Raw genomic sequence first — 17,994 nt, 5'->3', positions numbered from 1 at the left:
GTGGTATGCTGGGTAGGTACTGGGCTGACTCAGCACACTGAGTCCCTTCCAGGCAACCACTAACTCACTGACGGTCCTCAGGACCCTTTTCCCTTCTCTGAGCCATGGTTTCAAAGAAGGGGTGCTCAAGAGCTATTTCTCAACCCTGGCTGCATATTAGAGTCACCTGGGAAGCTTGAAAACCTATAATGTCTGAGTTTAGGGTAGGTTTAATGTGAATTTTTCTCTTAAGGGTAGGATGGATCATCATCTCAAATGTTTAAGGATCATTTGTATCTTTCTCTCTGTGAGCTATCTGTTCTTATCTCTTTGCCCATTTTTCTACAGGACACTTGGAATTATTCTTAACTCTTAGCAGTTTTTAAAAAATATTAGGAATATTAACCCTTTATTTGCAATTTAAGTTGCAAATATTTTCCCACTTTGACACCTGCCTTTTTCACTTTAAAAGCACTTGGTTTTACAGACGCATAGATACAGAGATCAGATTAATGTTGCCAGAGGGAAGGAAGGTTGGAAGACTGGGTGAAGAGATTAAGAAGTACAAATTGGTAGTAACAAAACAGTAATGGAGATTTAAAGTACACCATAGGGAATATAGTCAATAATATTGTAATAACTATGTATAGTGCCAGATGTGTATTGAAATAATGGGGGCCCACTTTGTAAAGTATGATTATTTAACCATTATGCTGTACACCTGAAACTATTACAAAATAAAGTTGAATGTAGCCCTAACCAGTTTGGCTCAGTGGTTTGGCGTCAGTCTAAGGACTGAAGGTCCCGGGTTCAATTCTGGTCAAGGGTACATGCCCAGGTTGCAAGCTCGATCCCCAGTAGGGGGCGTGCAGGAGGCAGCCGATTAATGCTTCTCTCTCATTATTGATATTTCTCTCTCTCTCTTCCTCTCCCTTCCTCTCTGAAATCAATAAAAATGTATTTTAAAAAATTGAATGTAGCCCTGGCCAGCTTGGCTCAGTGGATAGAGCATCAGCCTTCGGACTGAAGGGTCCCAGGTTCGATTCCGGCCAAGGACACATGGCTGGGTTGCGGGCTCGATCCCCAGTAGGGGGTGTGCAGGAGGCAGCTGATCAATGATTCTCTCTCATCATTGATGTTTCTATCTCTCTCTCCTTCTCCCTTCCTCTCTGAAATCAATAAAGAAATATATATTTAAAAAATATATAAAAATAAAAAATTGAATGTAAACTATAATTGAAAAATAAAATTTAAAAAATAACAAAAACAAAAACTACTTTATGGAAAGCAAAAGGTAAATGCTGGAATAAAATCAGCAAATAGTTGTAAGATTTTCTAGCTTTCCTTCTGAATAAAAATCAATTTTTCAAAGCCTTTCCTTTTCCTGTCTATTTTTTAATTGTTAAAGATCAACTCTTGTCTGTTAAAAGAGCATCTGTAGTTTTTAACCTATCTAGCATACTTTCCCTCTATTTTTTTAAATAAATCTTTATTGTTGAAAGTATTACAAATGTCCCCCTCTACTCCCCCACTGACCCCTTCCATTCTACCCCCACCCCCCGCCTTCAGCACCCTACTATCTGTGTCCATCTTTCCCTCTTCTTGCTCTAGAATCCTTCTTGCTTAGGGGGGTGGAGGCGGGCAGGAATCCATTCTGTGTGTGTTGGGAAGATATAATCTAGGTCTGGACAGAGTTCTCAGCCCTCTGGTTCTAGTAACTGATTGAGGGAACCATGCCCTGTGAATCAGACCTTCCTAAGAACTTTTTTTAAGCTAGTAGGTCATGAGTCATGGGTTGTTTATAGCCACCACTTGGAGAATGCCTGCCAAGAGAAAGGGCACAGAGCCTGATTACATAGTCTGAACCCCTGGATTCAGCCAATCTATCTACAAGAAGCAAACTAAATCTTAACCTACTTTATACATTCTCTTATGTTGCTTAAGGTACTTTGATTTGCATTTCTGTCACTTGCAACCAAAAGGGTTTAATGGGATTTGTTTTCAGAAAGTGTTTTAAATTATTTTCCCCCAAGTCCCCTGAATTTGTTACCTCTTGAGGCCAGAACTCTCTTCCTTCTTGCTGATCTTCCAGATAATCACGAATGATGTTTGTTTTCTGCAGAAACAGGCCCATGGAGTTGGCACACTCTGTATCTTCACCAACTAAGGGGTCTTCTAATTCTGAGGCCGAGAACAGACGAGAAAGGCCAATTCCCACCAGCCCGGCAACATAGTGACAGTACTGTAAAAGATTAGTTTTAAAGTACTTTAATAATAAATTTTTTACTAAAATGAAAATACTAGAGATCATTAGCTACAAAAGTAGAGGCTCCAAACAGAATGAATAAGATCTCATTTTGATTAAAAAAAAAACAAAAACAACAACAACAACAAATATACACCATGTACATGTAAGGACTAGAAAACATCCAAGAAGGATGTGCACAAAAGATTTAACAAAAGTAACCTCTGGCTGGCATTTTCTTTTTTATTACTTGCATTTTCTATATTTCTAGAATAAAAGGTTATTTAAAAAATAAACTAGTAAACTTTTTATATCCAAAAGTGGGAGTGAAGGCAATGAGGGAATAAAATATATTCTAATAGAAACTTGAATATGGAGTCTAATTTTGAAGGCATTTCAAGATTATGCAGTATCTCAAAATCCTCATTATACAGAAAAACAAAGTAGTACCAGGATGTTCTTAAACTGTTTTAAGCACTCTGTACAGGGTGGGGCAAAATAGGTTTACTGTTATGAATACTCAAAACACAAAGTATTATTTATTAATTATTATATTATTTCCATACAAACAACTGTAGACCTCCTTTTGCCCCATCCTGTATATACAATCCTCACAAACACTGTATGCAGTACATACTATTATCACTTTTACAGTGGAAACTGAGGCAAAGAAGTTGGTTAACTTGCCCAAGATCACTCATCTGGGAAGTTAAAACCACACATCTGGGAAGGCAGAGGCCAAGGATTCAAAGCCAAGTAGTGGCTTAAGAGGCAGGCTTAACAATTTTCCTAAAACTGCTATTCTCTAAAGGGGTCTTAGTAAGCTAATAATTATCAAATTATTTACCCATAAAAGTGGTTTGTCAAAGCTATCCTCCCCTGAAGAGTATTCTCCAAAGCAACTTAATGCAATGCTTTTCTAAAATGCATGTCCACTAGACAATCAGAGTGAAGAGCAGTTAAAGAAGGACCCTCTGGAGAGAGTTTGCAAAGAGTAAAGTATCTCTGGTTGAAAGTAATACAAAGCCAGTTATTAGTCAAGGACCCATTGAGATGACAAGGAGAAAGCACTTGAAATATGTTCCAGGAGAGGAAGACTCTGGAAAGAGTAAAGATGTGCAGGAATTAGAGAGCCAGAAATGAGCTGTGGGCAACTACAAAAAAATTTAAAAGAATTACTAGAAATTAAAAACATTAGTACATGCATAGTGCTGTCCAAGGAGAAGTATATTTTATTTTAAGATAATAGTTCTTTAGAAAAAAATACTCCTAGAATGGAAGTATTCATCGTTCTCCAAAATTGAAGGAAAAAATAAAATCCTTTTAAAGTACTCCATTTTATCTGATCAGAACTTCTATTTAACAACCTATAATTCAGTTTCCTGACAGATCTGCACAGCAGAAAAGGAAGTTACTGTGCAGATAACCAGTGCTGATTCTTGGCCAGGAGTTTTAGCGTTAACTTTAAATTCATAAACTGATATTCCAGCAGCAATTAAACGCTTGCTAACTTGGGAAGCATCGACCAGCAGTTTCAAAGATGTTGCCATCAAGTTCTGAAGCTTGAAAATTAAGATGCCAGACCTTGGACTTGCACTCACTCAATGAATATGTAGCAGCATCTATTTGTGCTCCTAATCTAAGCACTATTAAAGATACAAAATATGTACACAGTTTAGATGTTTGAAACCTCTTTGCTTCCACTGGGGTGTCGAATTAAGTCTCACAAGCACCACTCCATGAACAATGGGCAAGCCTCCTTCCTCCTACCTTGTGTTTTGATATTTAGTTTAGTCCCCATAGTCAATTAGGTCACTTTGTCTAGGTAAGCACTCTCCCAGCCCCTAACTCCTACCCTGGTCAACATCCTTCACAGCTGAGCATCAGGAAGAAAAGCCATTCCCACACATATTTGCTTATAACCACAATACAAATTGGGGGATGTCAAGAAACCTGGAACATCTCATATAGTCTTATTTCTGTAAGGAGATGATGGGAAAGAAGTACTAGAGAGGTGCTCACCCCTTAGCATCTATAAGCCAAAGTTAATACCTGTAAATTTTCATGAACTACTTTTATTTCTAAGGAAACATACATAAACTAACAGTTTACAAGTAATCTTGTATTAAGATGGAACTTGAAATGGCTCAGATACTAAGATACACACACACACACACACACACACACACACACACACACACACACACTCACAGTCCATAATGGAAAGAAGAAAATAACAAAAAAATACATTTTTAAGATCTGAATCTCTATACTATATGAAGTAATCTGGCCATTTACCTAAAATTTCACAGCAAGTCAGAGACGATTTTATAAGCTTAATGTCTGTATCTCTGGGATAAGTTATATCTACTTTGGCCTAATTTAATGGTAAACTCTCTATAGCATGAATTATTTCAAGTATTAAAACTATAAGCCCTTAGTAAGTGTTTATGATGAGACTGTCAAGCTAAACAGATGAGTTTCAGCCCTGGCCGGGTTGCTTAGTTGCTGAGACCGGTTAGAGCCTTGTCCTGATGCCCCAAGATTGTGGGTTCAATGCCCAGTCAGGGCACATACAGAAATCAACCAAGGAATATATATAAAAGCCTAAGTGACCAGCCAACCCGCTGACCAGCTGGTAGCGATGACATGCACTGACCACGAGGGGACAGACGCTCAACGCAAGAGGGGAAACCACAGGCATGGAAGCATGGAACAGACTGATGAATCTCAGAGGGGAGGGAGGAGGGAGGGTGAGAAGAGATTAACCTAAGATCTTATATGCATACTAGAGACCCAGTGCATGCATTTGTGCACCGGTGGGGTCCCTCGGCCTGGCTTGTGGGATCTGGCTGAAACAGGCTCTCCAACATCCCTTGATGGGTCCTGATTGTGAGAGGGTGCAGCACAGGCCAGGCCGAGGGACCCCACCAGTGCACAAATCTATGAACCGGGCCTCTAGTACATAAATAAGTGGAACAACAAACAAATCTCTCTCTCTCTCTCTCTCTCTCTCTCTCTCTCCCTCTCTTACTAATTATCAATAAGTAAAATTTATTTTTTTAAATTATAAAATAAACTGATGGATTGTAAAACCAGAAAACCTGGAACTAGTGGACCACTTTCTCCTTCTAAACTTCATGATGAGGACTGCCAGCTCTGTCTTATGTCCCCAACACCGCTTTATAGGGACACTAACCTTGTCCCACTCCTCTTCAGAAGTCACATGCTTATCCAAAAACTCCGCCATCCCAAATCCCATTTTCCGGCAAATTTCGACAATCACTGTTTGATATTTCACAGCCAGATTTCTAAACTCGAGGGAGATCTGAAAGGGAGATATGAAAAACAGAAAATACATATTTACAATGGGAACCAACATGGTACCTAAAGATCATAAAGCAAAGCAATAATAAACTTATAAAGGCACCCAAATGATTCATCTATAAGCCTAACATCTAGATTATGCCTAACATCAACATTTCTACATATTGAATAACAAACTCAGCAAATTTAACCTTTTGCACTCGGATGTCGAGTGTGACTCGATACGGTTAGCATTAGAATAAAGGAATCGAGAAAAAAGCGAGTGCAAAGGGTTAAAAAGTATTAAAATAGAAGGGTCTAAAATGCTAGTTTCTAGACTCAAAAGAAGATTCATAGTCTCACTATACACTCATCTTTCTAATATTTAATCAATGAAATACTTCAACATAAAACTGAGCATAAATGTAATTTTAGGAATAATGCCTCATTTCAGACAAACCTCATAATAGTGAAGATTCATTTGTGGTAATGTATTTAGTACTTCCTATGTAATAAGCGCTGTCTAGACAGGGGACAACCAGCCAGAAATGACCGGAAACTCCTATCCTGCAGAGTTTATATTCCAGTGATCAGCCAATCATATTCTATCATCAGTTCCAAATTTGTACCTCAAAGCTAGTGTCTCCTCCTCTATAAGGCCACACTTTTTAACTTTTACACAACTCAATTTAGTTCATTCTGAGACATGCTACCCAACATTTTTTTCCATAGCCCAAGCTCTTATGTAGAAAAGTACTCTTGATGTTTTTAAAATTCATTGCTACTGCATAAATACCTTAAGTTAAAAGAAGTGTTTATAAATTACTTCAATCTGCATCAAAAGTGAGAAATACCTGGTCTGTGTTTACAGAAAGGTTAGAAAAACTTCCCCAGGAAACTCCTCAATTTAAGGACCTGGGCACCAAAGGGATTCAGAAGCCTAAGATACTTTAGGATTACTATATGAACATCAACTGTTAACCGCGCCCCCCCCCCCCCCCCCCCCCGCCCCAACTCCATAAGAATCAACCCACTCTCTCCAGAACTTTCTTTCCAGAACAGCTGTTCCAAGCAAAACCAAAGGCAATTCCTGTTGTGGACTGAAACAAATGAGCAAGTCTACCAAAGGTTATTTGGATCCCTGAATCTCCCTAAGACCGGTTCTTTCAACAGATCCTTGGCCAGGCCAGTTCTATTTATAAGAGAGAAAGGCCAGTGGGGTGGGGGAGGAGCAGCAGCTCAGACTTAAAAACAAACACTCCAAAATAAACATTTCACTGCTGAATTTGAGCCATCCCCTCCAACAACTCTTTGGTACTTGTTACATAATTATACATTCCATAAATGAAAACAAAAATATCTAGGAAAGAGTGGCAATGAAGAGCTTTGTGTTTTCCCAGAAACTTGAGGGAAGGAGAAAGCATTGCTGACTCGCTCCAGACTCCGAGCCCATTTCACATATTCTCTAATATTAACAAGTTATGCCAGGACCTATTTATTTATTTATTTATTTATTTATTTATTTATTTTACCCCTCTGGGTGATTCTGTTTCACAACTACTACAGATTCGCATACAGATTCGCAGGTCCTTGGGGTGATCCCAAGTGCATGAAGAAAGGATATTAGGAAAGCCCACTAGTATAACAGAGAAAGGTGTGAGCTCTAATTCCTCACCTATTTATTTTTCAGATTCTTTTCCTTTCTTCTTCTTTTATATTGTATTGCACTGTATCAACTCTCATTATTCTTCAGACTTTTTTCTAATTTTGTATAGTACTTTTGTCTTTGACACTGAAGACATGATCTCAGTAATCTGAACCAGCCCTTGCTCCAAAGGAGTCTTTCTCAAACATTCTTTTGTAATGGGTGGATTCCTCCCCTCTCCACTCAGGAATATAGATTTCTTTCAACAGCAAGAGCCACATAAGAATCATTCTTCCCCAAAAATTCTGGCAACTCTGTACATACAGAAGGGCTTCTTTGGGCTATTAGGGAACATGAGACTTTGCTAAATCAAAACTTCGTAAGATATGAGAAAATCACTTATTTGTGTGATAAGACATGCAAATCCAGAAAAGCAGGACCTTGTCCCATGTATCACATAAACTTGTGGGATTTCCTAAAGCTCAAGTTTTAATTATAACTCACTTTATTCCAACAGAATGGACCGAACACCTAATTATTTCCAGAATACTCAGTATGTGGCAGGGACTATTCTAAGTACTTTAGACATATGAGCTTATTCAATCCTGGTAGCTTTAACGTTACAAATGAGAAAACTGAAGACACCAAGAAGGAACTTATGCAGCATCACAGCGCTATAAGCCACAGAGGATCTCCTGCTTCTCAATCCTCACCTCAGCTGCTGCGAGTCTGCTCCCTACACCACAGCTGCTGCCCATCTTGAACAGCACGCCCATGCTATCAGGCTTAGAGTACCCCAGTCAGTAGCGCTACATATGTAGGCTGCATTATAGCGAACAGATTTTGTGGGTTAGCTTGAGAATCCATCTTTTATGACACTGCAACTCGAATGCATCTTTCCACAGGAGTAAACATGGGACTTCCAAACACTCTACCAATAATAACAATAGCTAACACCATTCTAAGAGCTTTATTGATATTAACTCTTTTAATCTTCATAATACTATGAAGTAGGTACTATTATTATCTCTCTGTTACAGATTTTAAAAAGTGAGGACCAGGAGGCTTTGTAACTAAGCACCAGTAAGTAAGTGGGAGAGTTGGGGCTCTAACCCAGGCAGTCTAGCTTAGCAATCACATTATATTACGTTGCCCTCTGATTGCTTATTTAACCGTTCTCTACAGGTATGCAGGCTACTGACATTGCATCATCAATTATAAAATAACCATAGGCAGAAGAGATCTGTAATTCCACTACCGTTGGGAAGTCCTCCAGCACTTGTCGATCCTTCTCCTTGCTCTCCATGAATCGCCAATCAGGTTCATAAAGGTAAGAGTGAAAGTTGTGTAACAGTGGGACTTTTTTTTCTATACTGATGGTCATGTCATCTTCCAAAGTGTCCAGAGCTCGGAGAACCAGATAAAATATGCATACTGCATGGCTGTAAAAAAGGAAGAACTATTAATGTATTGGAACAAACTTCCAAAGGTATTTATTTTGAAATAACAACTCATTTATAGCAGGCCATTTTCTAAACCCTTAACCCTGCAGAACTCTGAAAGAATATCCAGCCTTTCATACTTGAGATATCTTAGTTTTCTTTTCTTAGATGGTAGCAATGGACTTCTGTAGTTTATTTATAAAAATAAAATAAAATAAACTTCCCAGCTGAATGTCATTACTACTTCCAGAATGAGTTACGATTAACTAATGTAGAATTGTACAAAAGCCAAAAGACCAAATGTTTAGATGGAACTAATATTTTTCAGATAATAAAAAAGTCAAAAGACACAACTTCTTAATATAAATACTATCAAACATAAAGGCAATTGGTTTAAATTCATGTATAGATGTAATCTGCAGAGGCAACTTGAAAAGAATTAACCCAGTAAACTAGAAATATAGAGAAGCCTAAGTGAAGCCAAGAAAAATGCATGGCCTGCTCAGAAACAAGTTCGCTGGCCAGGGCTAAGAAAGGTTAATAAACATTCCCCCCACCCCTCCCTTAAAGAGCTGGGCGTGCAGGAACAGTATTAGATGGCGAGGTGCCTGGAAGGGCAGCCTAAAGTAAATAAACACATGGGCATTTCGACAGGGAACATTTCCTTTACTGAAGTGGCACAGATTAACCAACCACGAGCACACAGTGCAATGCTAGGGGCTATGTCAACAAGTTGCTTGTAATGACTCCAAGCCCTCTAGGAGCCACTCACCGCATTTCTTCATCCAGCGCCTGGATAACAGCTGCAAAACTGCGACTGGTCTGATGCAGGTACTTGTAACAAGTTTTCAAGCTGCTGCTGAGCGAGTCCTGCGGGCAGAGAAGACACACGGAGGTAGCGGTTGTTGAGGAGCAAGAGTGGGACTGAGGCAGGAAGCCGGCAGCCGCTGGACGCCGTAGCCAAGCGCAGACGCCCTCTCCCCGAGTCCAGTCCTTGGAAGGCCAGGGACAACAGCGCGAGGGGGTGCCCGCGCCCTTAGGCGCCGCGGCGGGGCTCAGCACCCAGGTCCGCTTGAAGAGGGACATGGCCTTGGTGCCGCAGGCGGTTGCGGCCATCAGAATTGTGCAGCCTGCGCCAAGTTTTCCCTCCATAGACCCGAGCGGAGCTGGGAGGCGCCCACCGAGGGGGCGGGGCGGGGCGGGCTCTCCCTGCACCTCAATAGGCTGGGGGCTGGCCGAGCTGGGAGTGGGCGTCCGCACGCCCCGCCCCCCTCCCCCCTCCCCCCCACTAAGCGCGAATCCCGCCCCGCCCCACGGCTGGCCACGCCCCTCGGCCTCTTGCTTATAACCTTTCCATCACATTCCCCTTTTCCCCAGAACCCACAGGCTGCTAACGAAACAGCCCACTTTTAAATAGCTTGCTTTTTCCTCCGTGACAGCATCTCTCCGTGGGCAAACTTTAGTCAGACTCCCTTGAATCCTCCACATTTGCACTCGAGTGTCTATCTTTGCATCTCCCAACTTTTGCAAAAATCTGCTAAACTGCTTTGGCCAAACTTCCCAAACCTGGTACCAGATCAGCCTTGGTCTGACCGGGCTCCTCCCCGCCAACCCCCAGCAAGAATCCCATTAAGTCGTTGTGCCAGAAAGCCCTTGTCCCAGCTGTTTCCTCTTGGAAAGAAATTTTCCCTCCAACGACCCTTCCACTCTGCCCGCTCCTTGACTATAAATGTCCACTTTTCCTTGTATTCAGAATTGAGCCCAGTTCTATACTGAGGTTTCTTTCCCCTATTGCAACAGCTTTTTTAAATAAAATCTGTTTTCACCACTTTAACTACTTGTTCAGTTGTTTTTTCTTTAACACCTGGTAATCGTATACTAGTCTCTGGAAAACTAGTTATTCCTTTTAAGATGTATAATCGTCTTTTTCCTTTCAAATCAGTGAACTGTAACGAGCTGCTTCGTGAACTTTATTCTTTCTTAAGGAAAACAAGTACTGTTTTTCCAGAACAAAACAAAACAAAAACACAACAAACCATAATCTGATATGCAAGCATGAAAGAAAGAACTGCTGTGTATGAGTGTCTGTTTCATAGAGATTATATTTTAGAGTATTTATTATTATAGGAAAATTGAAAGTGTAGAGTTCCCACATACATTCCTACATGCCCACAATCTCCCCCACTCTCTTTTAAAAAGAGAAATGGAAAATATTTGAAGTATCTAACAACAGGAGAGGTTAAAAAATACATATGTCATATCCACATATCCACTGGATATCCTATAGTCACTTTGAAATGTTAACATTAAACACTAGACCCTGGTGGGATCTAGGTCAACTATGTTCTTATTTGTATATTACTTCCTAAAATGAATGCATATTATTAAAGAGTTGAGCTTTAAAAAAAAAATCACACAACCAGGAGAATTTAATTTTATTGCCATGTTCAATAAAAAAATATTATTAAAGCCCTGGCTGGTGTTAGTGGTTAGAACGTGGGCCCCCACTAGGGCGCTTGCAGGAGAGGGAAGCAGCCAATCGATGTGTCTCTCTTTTTTTTTTTTCTTTTCTTTTTTTTCTTCCCTCAATGTGCCTCTTTCACATGGATGTTTTTCTCTCTCCCTCCCTCCCACTCTAAAAATCTATGAAAAAAAAATATCCTCCAGTTGAAGCATAGTAACCTCCATCTTGTATAAAAAACTGCTGTTTGAAACTCTGCTATTCTTAGTCCCTAGTCCTGTAAATTCTGTCATTATAAACTCTCTCACTTTAAAACAGTCTGTTATTCTGTAAAATGACTTTTTTAGTTCAAATAAGAGAAAAAGATAAACTTAACTGTCTGACCTTGCAAGCTAGCCATCCAATGTAATAGACTAATTCTATATAATAAAGAGGTAATATGCAAATTGACCATCACTCCAACACACAAGATGGCCGCCGCCAAGATGGCCAGCAGGGGAGGGCAGTTGGGAGGAACCAGGCCTGCAGGGGAGGGCAGTTAGGGGTGACCGGGCCAGCAGAGGAAGGCAGTTGGGGGGAACCAGGCATTCAGGGGAGGATAGTTGGGGGGGGACCCAGGCCTGCAGGGGAGGGCAGTTGGGGGCAATCAGGTCAGTAGGGGAGCAGTTAGGCATCGATCAGGCTGGCAGGGGAGTGGTTAGGGGGTGATCAGGCTGGCAGGCAGAAGCAGTTAGGGGCAATCAGGCAGGCAGGCAGGCGAGTGGTTGGGAGCCAGCAGTCCTGGATTGTGAAAGGGATGTCCCAGATTGGAGAGGGTGCAGGCTGGGTTGAGGGACACACACCACCCCTCCCCCCCATGAACAAATTTCGTGCACCAGGCCTCTAGTACTGATAATAATTCCCATATTCTTAACCTTTTGCACTTGGATGTCGAGTGTGACTCGACACGGTTAGCATTAGAATAAAGGAATCGAGAAAAAAGCAAGCGAGTGCAAAGGTTTAAGCCAAGTACAAACTCATTATGCATTCAAGGTTACAACTGTCTGTAACAATAACTCACACCGAGCCCTTTGTAATATCTGCAGACAAAGAAGCTCAAAAGGTATAAATACAAGACACTTCCTCTATGTCAGGGCCCAGAGATTTGGAAGAGACACCTCCCTAATTAATTGGCTTATTATGGCATCTTGTATCTCATTTGATGATTTACGATACAAAACAGTGAGGATTAGCAACACAATTATTAGTAAAAATATACACTGGGCATCTTATTTTATTTTATTATTATTATTTTTTAAATATATTTTATTGATTTTTCACAGAGCGGAAGGGAGAGGGATAGAGAGTTAGAAACATCGATGAGAGAGAAACATGGATTAGCTGCCTCTTGCACAACTCCTACTGGGGATGTGCCCGCAACCAAGGTACATGCCCTTGACCGGAATCGAACCTGGGACCTTTCAGTCCGAAGGCGGATGCTCTATCCACTGAGCCAAACCAGTTTCGGCTGGGCATCTTATTTTAGTAAAATCAAATACACAGTGAAGGTTTGATTAGTAAATAAATACATTCATAGAATATTTAAAAACGATTCACAACTCCTTCCCAAGATTTCATAGTAAAAGAAGAGGAAGAAGAGCTACTTACTGCCTTAGCCGGTTTGGCTCAGTGGACAGAGTGTTGGCGTGCGGATTGAAGCGTCCCAGCTTCGATTCCAGCCAAGGGCAGATGCCTGGGTTGCAGGCTCAATCCCCAATGTGGGGTGTGCAGGAGGCAGCCAAACAATGATTCTCTCTCATCACTGATGTTTCTATCTATCTCTCCCTCTCCCTTCCTCTCTGAAATCAATTTTTAAAAATCCTATATAACAAAGAGCTAATATGCAAATGGTTATCATGCCGGGGGCCAGGGGACCTGAGGCTGCGCCCTGCGGGGCTTGACGGGGGGTGGGGCTGGCCGGGACTTAGTCTCACGGGATTTCGTGGCGCGTGTGGGTAGGCCGAAACTTGACTCTGGGTCCCGTGGTGTGTGCCCCAGACTCTGACAGGAGGAAGATTTTCATATACATTTTACTAATTTTCTTTCATCTCTGACACTTCTATTATAGAAAAGGGCAAATAGCAATATTAAAATATTTCCTCTAATTAATTCCCTTTTAATGTGCACAAATTTTGTGCACCAGGCCAATAGTAATAAATAAAATAAATAACCTGTGAAAAATGATTTAAAAAGAGAATATTAAAAAAAAAAAAAAAAGACGCAGAAACCTGGATGGAATTGGAGAACATTATGTTAAGTGAAATAAGCCAGTCAATGAAAGAAAAATACCACATGATCTCACTCATTTATGGGTAATAAAGAACATTATAAACTTGAACAAAAAGATAGATACAGAGACAGTAAAGCATCAAACAAGACTGTCAAAATTACAGGGGGAAAGTTAGGGAGAGGTGGGGGAGATAAGAGATCAATCAAAGGACTTGTATGCATGCATATAAGCATAACCAACGGATGCAAAACTCTGGGGGGTGAGGGCATATATGGGAGTGGGGTGGGGGTGGCAATGGTAAGATATGTATACATATAATACCTTAATAAAAAAAAATGGAAAAAAAAAAAAAAGAGCTACTTACTAAGCTCCATGCCAGTTCTTCATGTAAATTGCTGTTATCAGGCTGCAATGATTCCCTTCTGCATTGCCAGATGTTTAATCCTCTGCTATATCTAATGGTTTGGGGCTGATGTCTAAATTCAATTTCAATAAAGACAATGGTGCAGTTGCACTGGTTCTGAAGAGCAACACTCTTAAAGAACACACTACACCTCCTTTCCAACACACCTCCTGCACTCTCAAAAGGGGATCGAGGTCAATATCCCTATTTCCTTCTCCCATCTCTGTTTCAGTACCTCACCCTATAACAATAAATTTCCTAAAATTACCAAGATACAGGGAGTTACAACTTTTAAACAGTCTATGGAAAACCCTAGTCACTAAAAATGTCCACTGACTGATTCCTTTGAGGAGGAAACCACGCTAAAGCTCCTGCTGCCTGTCCCCAGAGCCTCCTGATGTTTACCACGGCTGAGATTAAGTGCACTCCCAAGAACTCCCAAATGAGAGCAAACAGGGATGAAAGGCATTCAGAGGAAGCGTGTGCTGTGGGCTAGAGGTGCAAGACTGAACTCCCAGGACTGGGGCTCCAGTCTCAAGCTGAGAGAGAGTCCCACAGAGAATGAACAGCTACCAACCCACTCCACACTCTTCCAGACTTCAGGGTCTGGCTGGTGTGGCTCAATGGTTGATGATCGACCTTGGAACCAGGAGGAGAGTTCAATTCCAGGTCAGGGCACATGCCTGGGTTGTGGGCTGGATTCCCAGTTAGGGGGTGTGCAGGAGGCAGCCAATCAATTATTCTCTCTCATCATTGATGTTTCTATCTCTCCCTCTCCTTTCCTCTCTGAAATAAAAATATATTTTAACCTTTTGCACTCGGATGTCGAGTGTGACTCGACCCGGTTAGCATTAGAATAAAGGAATTGAGAAAAAAAGCAAGCGAGTGCAAAGGGTTAAATGTATATATGTACATATATATATACACACACATATATATTTCTAAAGATGATACTATGAAAAGTTTTTCTCCTACCCTTTTATCACGGCCACCCATTCTCCTCTCTATAGGTAATCAATGCCACCATTTTCCCCAATAATCTCATTTTATAAAGAAAATGAGACACATAAGTCCACTCTCTGGACCCAAATATGAACCCTACAAATTGTGTCCCCTGATTTCAGACTCTCAGATCCCTTGACCTATTTATTACTTTTCTTTATCGTCTTTATCTCCATCTGAAATATTGTATATTTGCTTTTTCCCCATTCTCTCTTTAACTAGAATCTAAGTTTCATAACAAAGGTCTTCACCAATCTTGTTCACTATTGCTATCTCCAGCACCAGAACAATATCTGGCATACAACTGGTAGCCACATATTTGTTAAAGGAAGGAAGAGAGGGAGCAAGAAAGCTAATACACAACAGAATTGGAAAGGGAAGCAAGCAACTGGGAATCGTGAAGTGCCTGCTATGTGCTGGGAGCACATGTGAAATGCTGGCATCTGATCAGCTGTGTGGGACCAGTCAAAGCCTACGCTCTCAATCCCACCCAGGTGGCCTCCAAACTAGAAACAGGGTGGTCTTCAGACACACCTCAGTTGGCATCCTGCAACCACCACTTAGGAGCTGTGTGACCAACAAGTTATTTAATTACTTTAAGCTACCATTTCCTAATCTATAGAATGTTAAGTATCAATAGGCCTATCCCTTTAGGGTTGTGGTTGAAATTGACTAGGAGTGGAAAATAAAATGGCTGCACAATTTTGTGGCTCTTTCAATTAGGAAATGGGATCTTTCTCCACATCCCTGGGCTCCCCCTGTGACATTTTTTGGCCAATAAGTAGCAAATGCGACTCAAGCAGAGACTTGAAAAGTGCATGCACACTGGGCTCTGCACTCTTCTAGTCACCATGTGGAGTCCTGGGGCTAGCCTGTTGGATGATAAGACACAAATGGCCCAATCTCTCCTTGACACTCCAGCCTACAGTCTGCGAACCATTGGATTATCCAGCCACAAGCCAAAGAGTTCAGCTGAGCAAACCCAGTAGAAATCAACCAAGCTGGCCCAGACCAGAAGAACTCCCCAGGTCCCCTAGAGAATAGTGAACTCAATTACGGTTGTTATTTTAAGTCACTGATTATTTTTAGTTAATTGTGGAAGTATACATAATATAAAATTTATTATTTAAACATTTTTAAAGTGTGCAGTTTAATAATATTAAGTTTAGTCACATTGTCCTGCAACCAATCTCCAGAACTGAGTCACCATCAATAAATGTTAACCATTATTATGAACTTCAAGCCCTAAAGTTTTGGGGTTTCTTATTCAATGAAAGCTAACTGATGCACTGAGGTAACAGAATTAAAAAGCTTAGCACAGTTCCTGGCAAACATAGGAACTCAATAAATACTGGCTATTATTATCATTATTAACTTGGTCACTCTAACTCACAATATAATCTCCTAATCCCATTCACCTGCCAGATGAGTATTCCAAAATATTGCTTTCATCATGACATAGTACTGCTGTTAACCATTACCTGTGTTACCGAATACAGCTCAGCTTTTGTATTCCCACCCAAACTTACTCAACTTAATCCATCTAGCTCACATTCTTCAATTCCAACCAGGCTGGTTTCATTATCATCCCACAAACTTCATGCTCTATCCTACCTGCATGACTTGGCTAATGCTGACTTTTTCCACTGAGGATCCTCCCTACTAATCTAAATCTAATACCTCTTCAAGGCCCTACACCTTACAAAGCACTTTTCCTGGGATATTTTTTGATAATTTGTCACTCAAACATTTCTACTTCACTAAAATTTCCTGAATCAAAATAACCTTAAGATTATTTGGCAAGTCCTAGGTTATCTTACTTTTTTACACCTGTTCTCCATTAGACTGTGATTGTATTTATAGTAGGTATTTTCCACTTTGTGACCATCACACAAAAGATTCACCTTTTAGCTGAATCTGGACAATCCTCTGTTTAATGTCTCCATGCTGCATCACCTTAATGGTAAGCAGCATGGTGGCATTAACAGAGTGAGCTCTCAGTCAGACTTCCAGGGTCAAAGACAGCTCCACTACTGAATACTGTTGGACCTCAGGCAATTCATTAATCTCTCTGTGCCTGTTTCTTCACCTATAAAACACAAAAAAAGTTTAGTAGCTTTCTCATAGGGTCACTGGAAGGTTTAAATAATAGATGCAAGGAGGTGTTTAAAATAGGGCTTGGCACATATAGCAATAGGTCAATAAATGTTAGCCATTATTATGATCATCAAAACAGTAGAATAAGCCCCTAGCTGGTTGGCTCAGTGGATAGAGTTCGGCCTGCAGACTGAAGGGTCCCGGGTTAGATACTGGCCAAGGGCACAAGCCTGGGTTTCAGGTTTGATCCCCAGTAGGGGGGCGAGCAGGAGGCAGCCGATCAATGATTCCCTTTCCTCATTGATGTTTCTTTCTCTCCCTTTTCCTTCCTCTCTGAAATCAATTAAAATATATATTTTTTTAAATGGGAGAATAGGTCCTAAACAAGTATAATTAGGATCTGGACTGACCACAATTCTAAGTCCACAAGATGAAGCAAATACAGCAAAAAAGTTTAATATATAGTTAATCTTGGGAGACACAAATGGTTTGTTATAGTATTTTTAGTACTTTTCTATTTGTTTGAAATATGTATAATTAAACACATTTTTAAAATTAAAGCAATCTTAACGTACATTAATTAGAAATACAACATCCAAGGCTGCCTGTATATATTCTCATTGATTTTTAAAAATATATATTTTATTGATTTTTTTTTTTTACAGAGAGGAAGGGAGAGGGATAGAGTTAGAAACATTGATCAGCTGCCCGCAACCAAGGTACATGCCCTTGACTGGAATTGAACCTGGGACCCTTCAGTCCGCAGGCCGACAATCTATCTACTGAGCCAAACCAGTCAGGGCTCCTCATTGATTTTTAGAGAGAGTGGATGAGAGGGATGGAGGGGGAGAAAGAGAGAAAAAAAAAGAGAGAGGGAGAGAGAGGGAGAGAGAGACAGAGAGACAGAGACACAGAAACATTGATGTGAGAAAGACACATCGATCCATTGGTTGCCTCCCACACACTCCCCAACCAGGACAGCTTTGAACCTGCAACCCAGATACATGCCCTTGACTGGGAATTGAACACGAGACCCTTTGGTGCACAAGCCAATGCTCTAATCATTGAGCACACCGGCCAGGGCAAGGCTGCCTACTTTTTTTTTTAAATTGATTTCAAAGAGAAAGGGCAAGAGAGATAGAAAC

The 17,994-nt window shown here is 40.7% G+C and overlaps 1 protein-coding gene across 2 annotated transcripts in view; it reads right to left on the bottom strand.

Annotated features, from left to right (window-relative positions):
- FDFT1 (farnesyl-diphosphate farnesyltransferase 1) overlaps window positions 1-17,994 on the bottom strand; it is a 31,460-nt gene that overhangs the window by 10,361 nt on the left and 3,105 nt on the right. The window contains exons 2-5 of one of the 2 annotated variants that reach the window (XM_008150766.3): window positions 9,390-9,487; window positions 8,434-8,617; window positions 5,424-5,552; window positions 2,030-2,221 (exon numbers count right to left, since the gene is read on the bottom strand). In XM_008150766.3, coding sequence (XP_008148988.1) covers window positions 2,030-2,221; window positions 5,424-5,552; window positions 8,434-8,617; window positions 9,390-9,487 — 603 coding nt within the window. Of the gene's footprint in view, window positions 1-2,029; window positions 2,222-5,423; window positions 5,553-8,433; window positions 8,618-9,389; window positions 9,790-17,994 lie in introns of those variants that run through there. The other variant, XM_008150765.3, reaches the window with a different exon arrangement.

The sequence above is a fragment of the Eptesicus fuscus genome, chromosome 6 (assembly GCF_027574615.1).
Source record: "Eptesicus fuscus isolate TK198812 chromosome 6, DD_ASM_mEF_20220401, whole genome shotgun sequence".
Classification (NCBI taxonomy): domain Eukaryota; kingdom Metazoa; phylum Chordata; class Mammalia; order Chiroptera; family Vespertilionidae; genus Eptesicus; species Eptesicus fuscus.
Note: the sequence above shows the minus strand (reverse complement) of the source record. Positions and strands in the feature narration are given on the sequence as shown.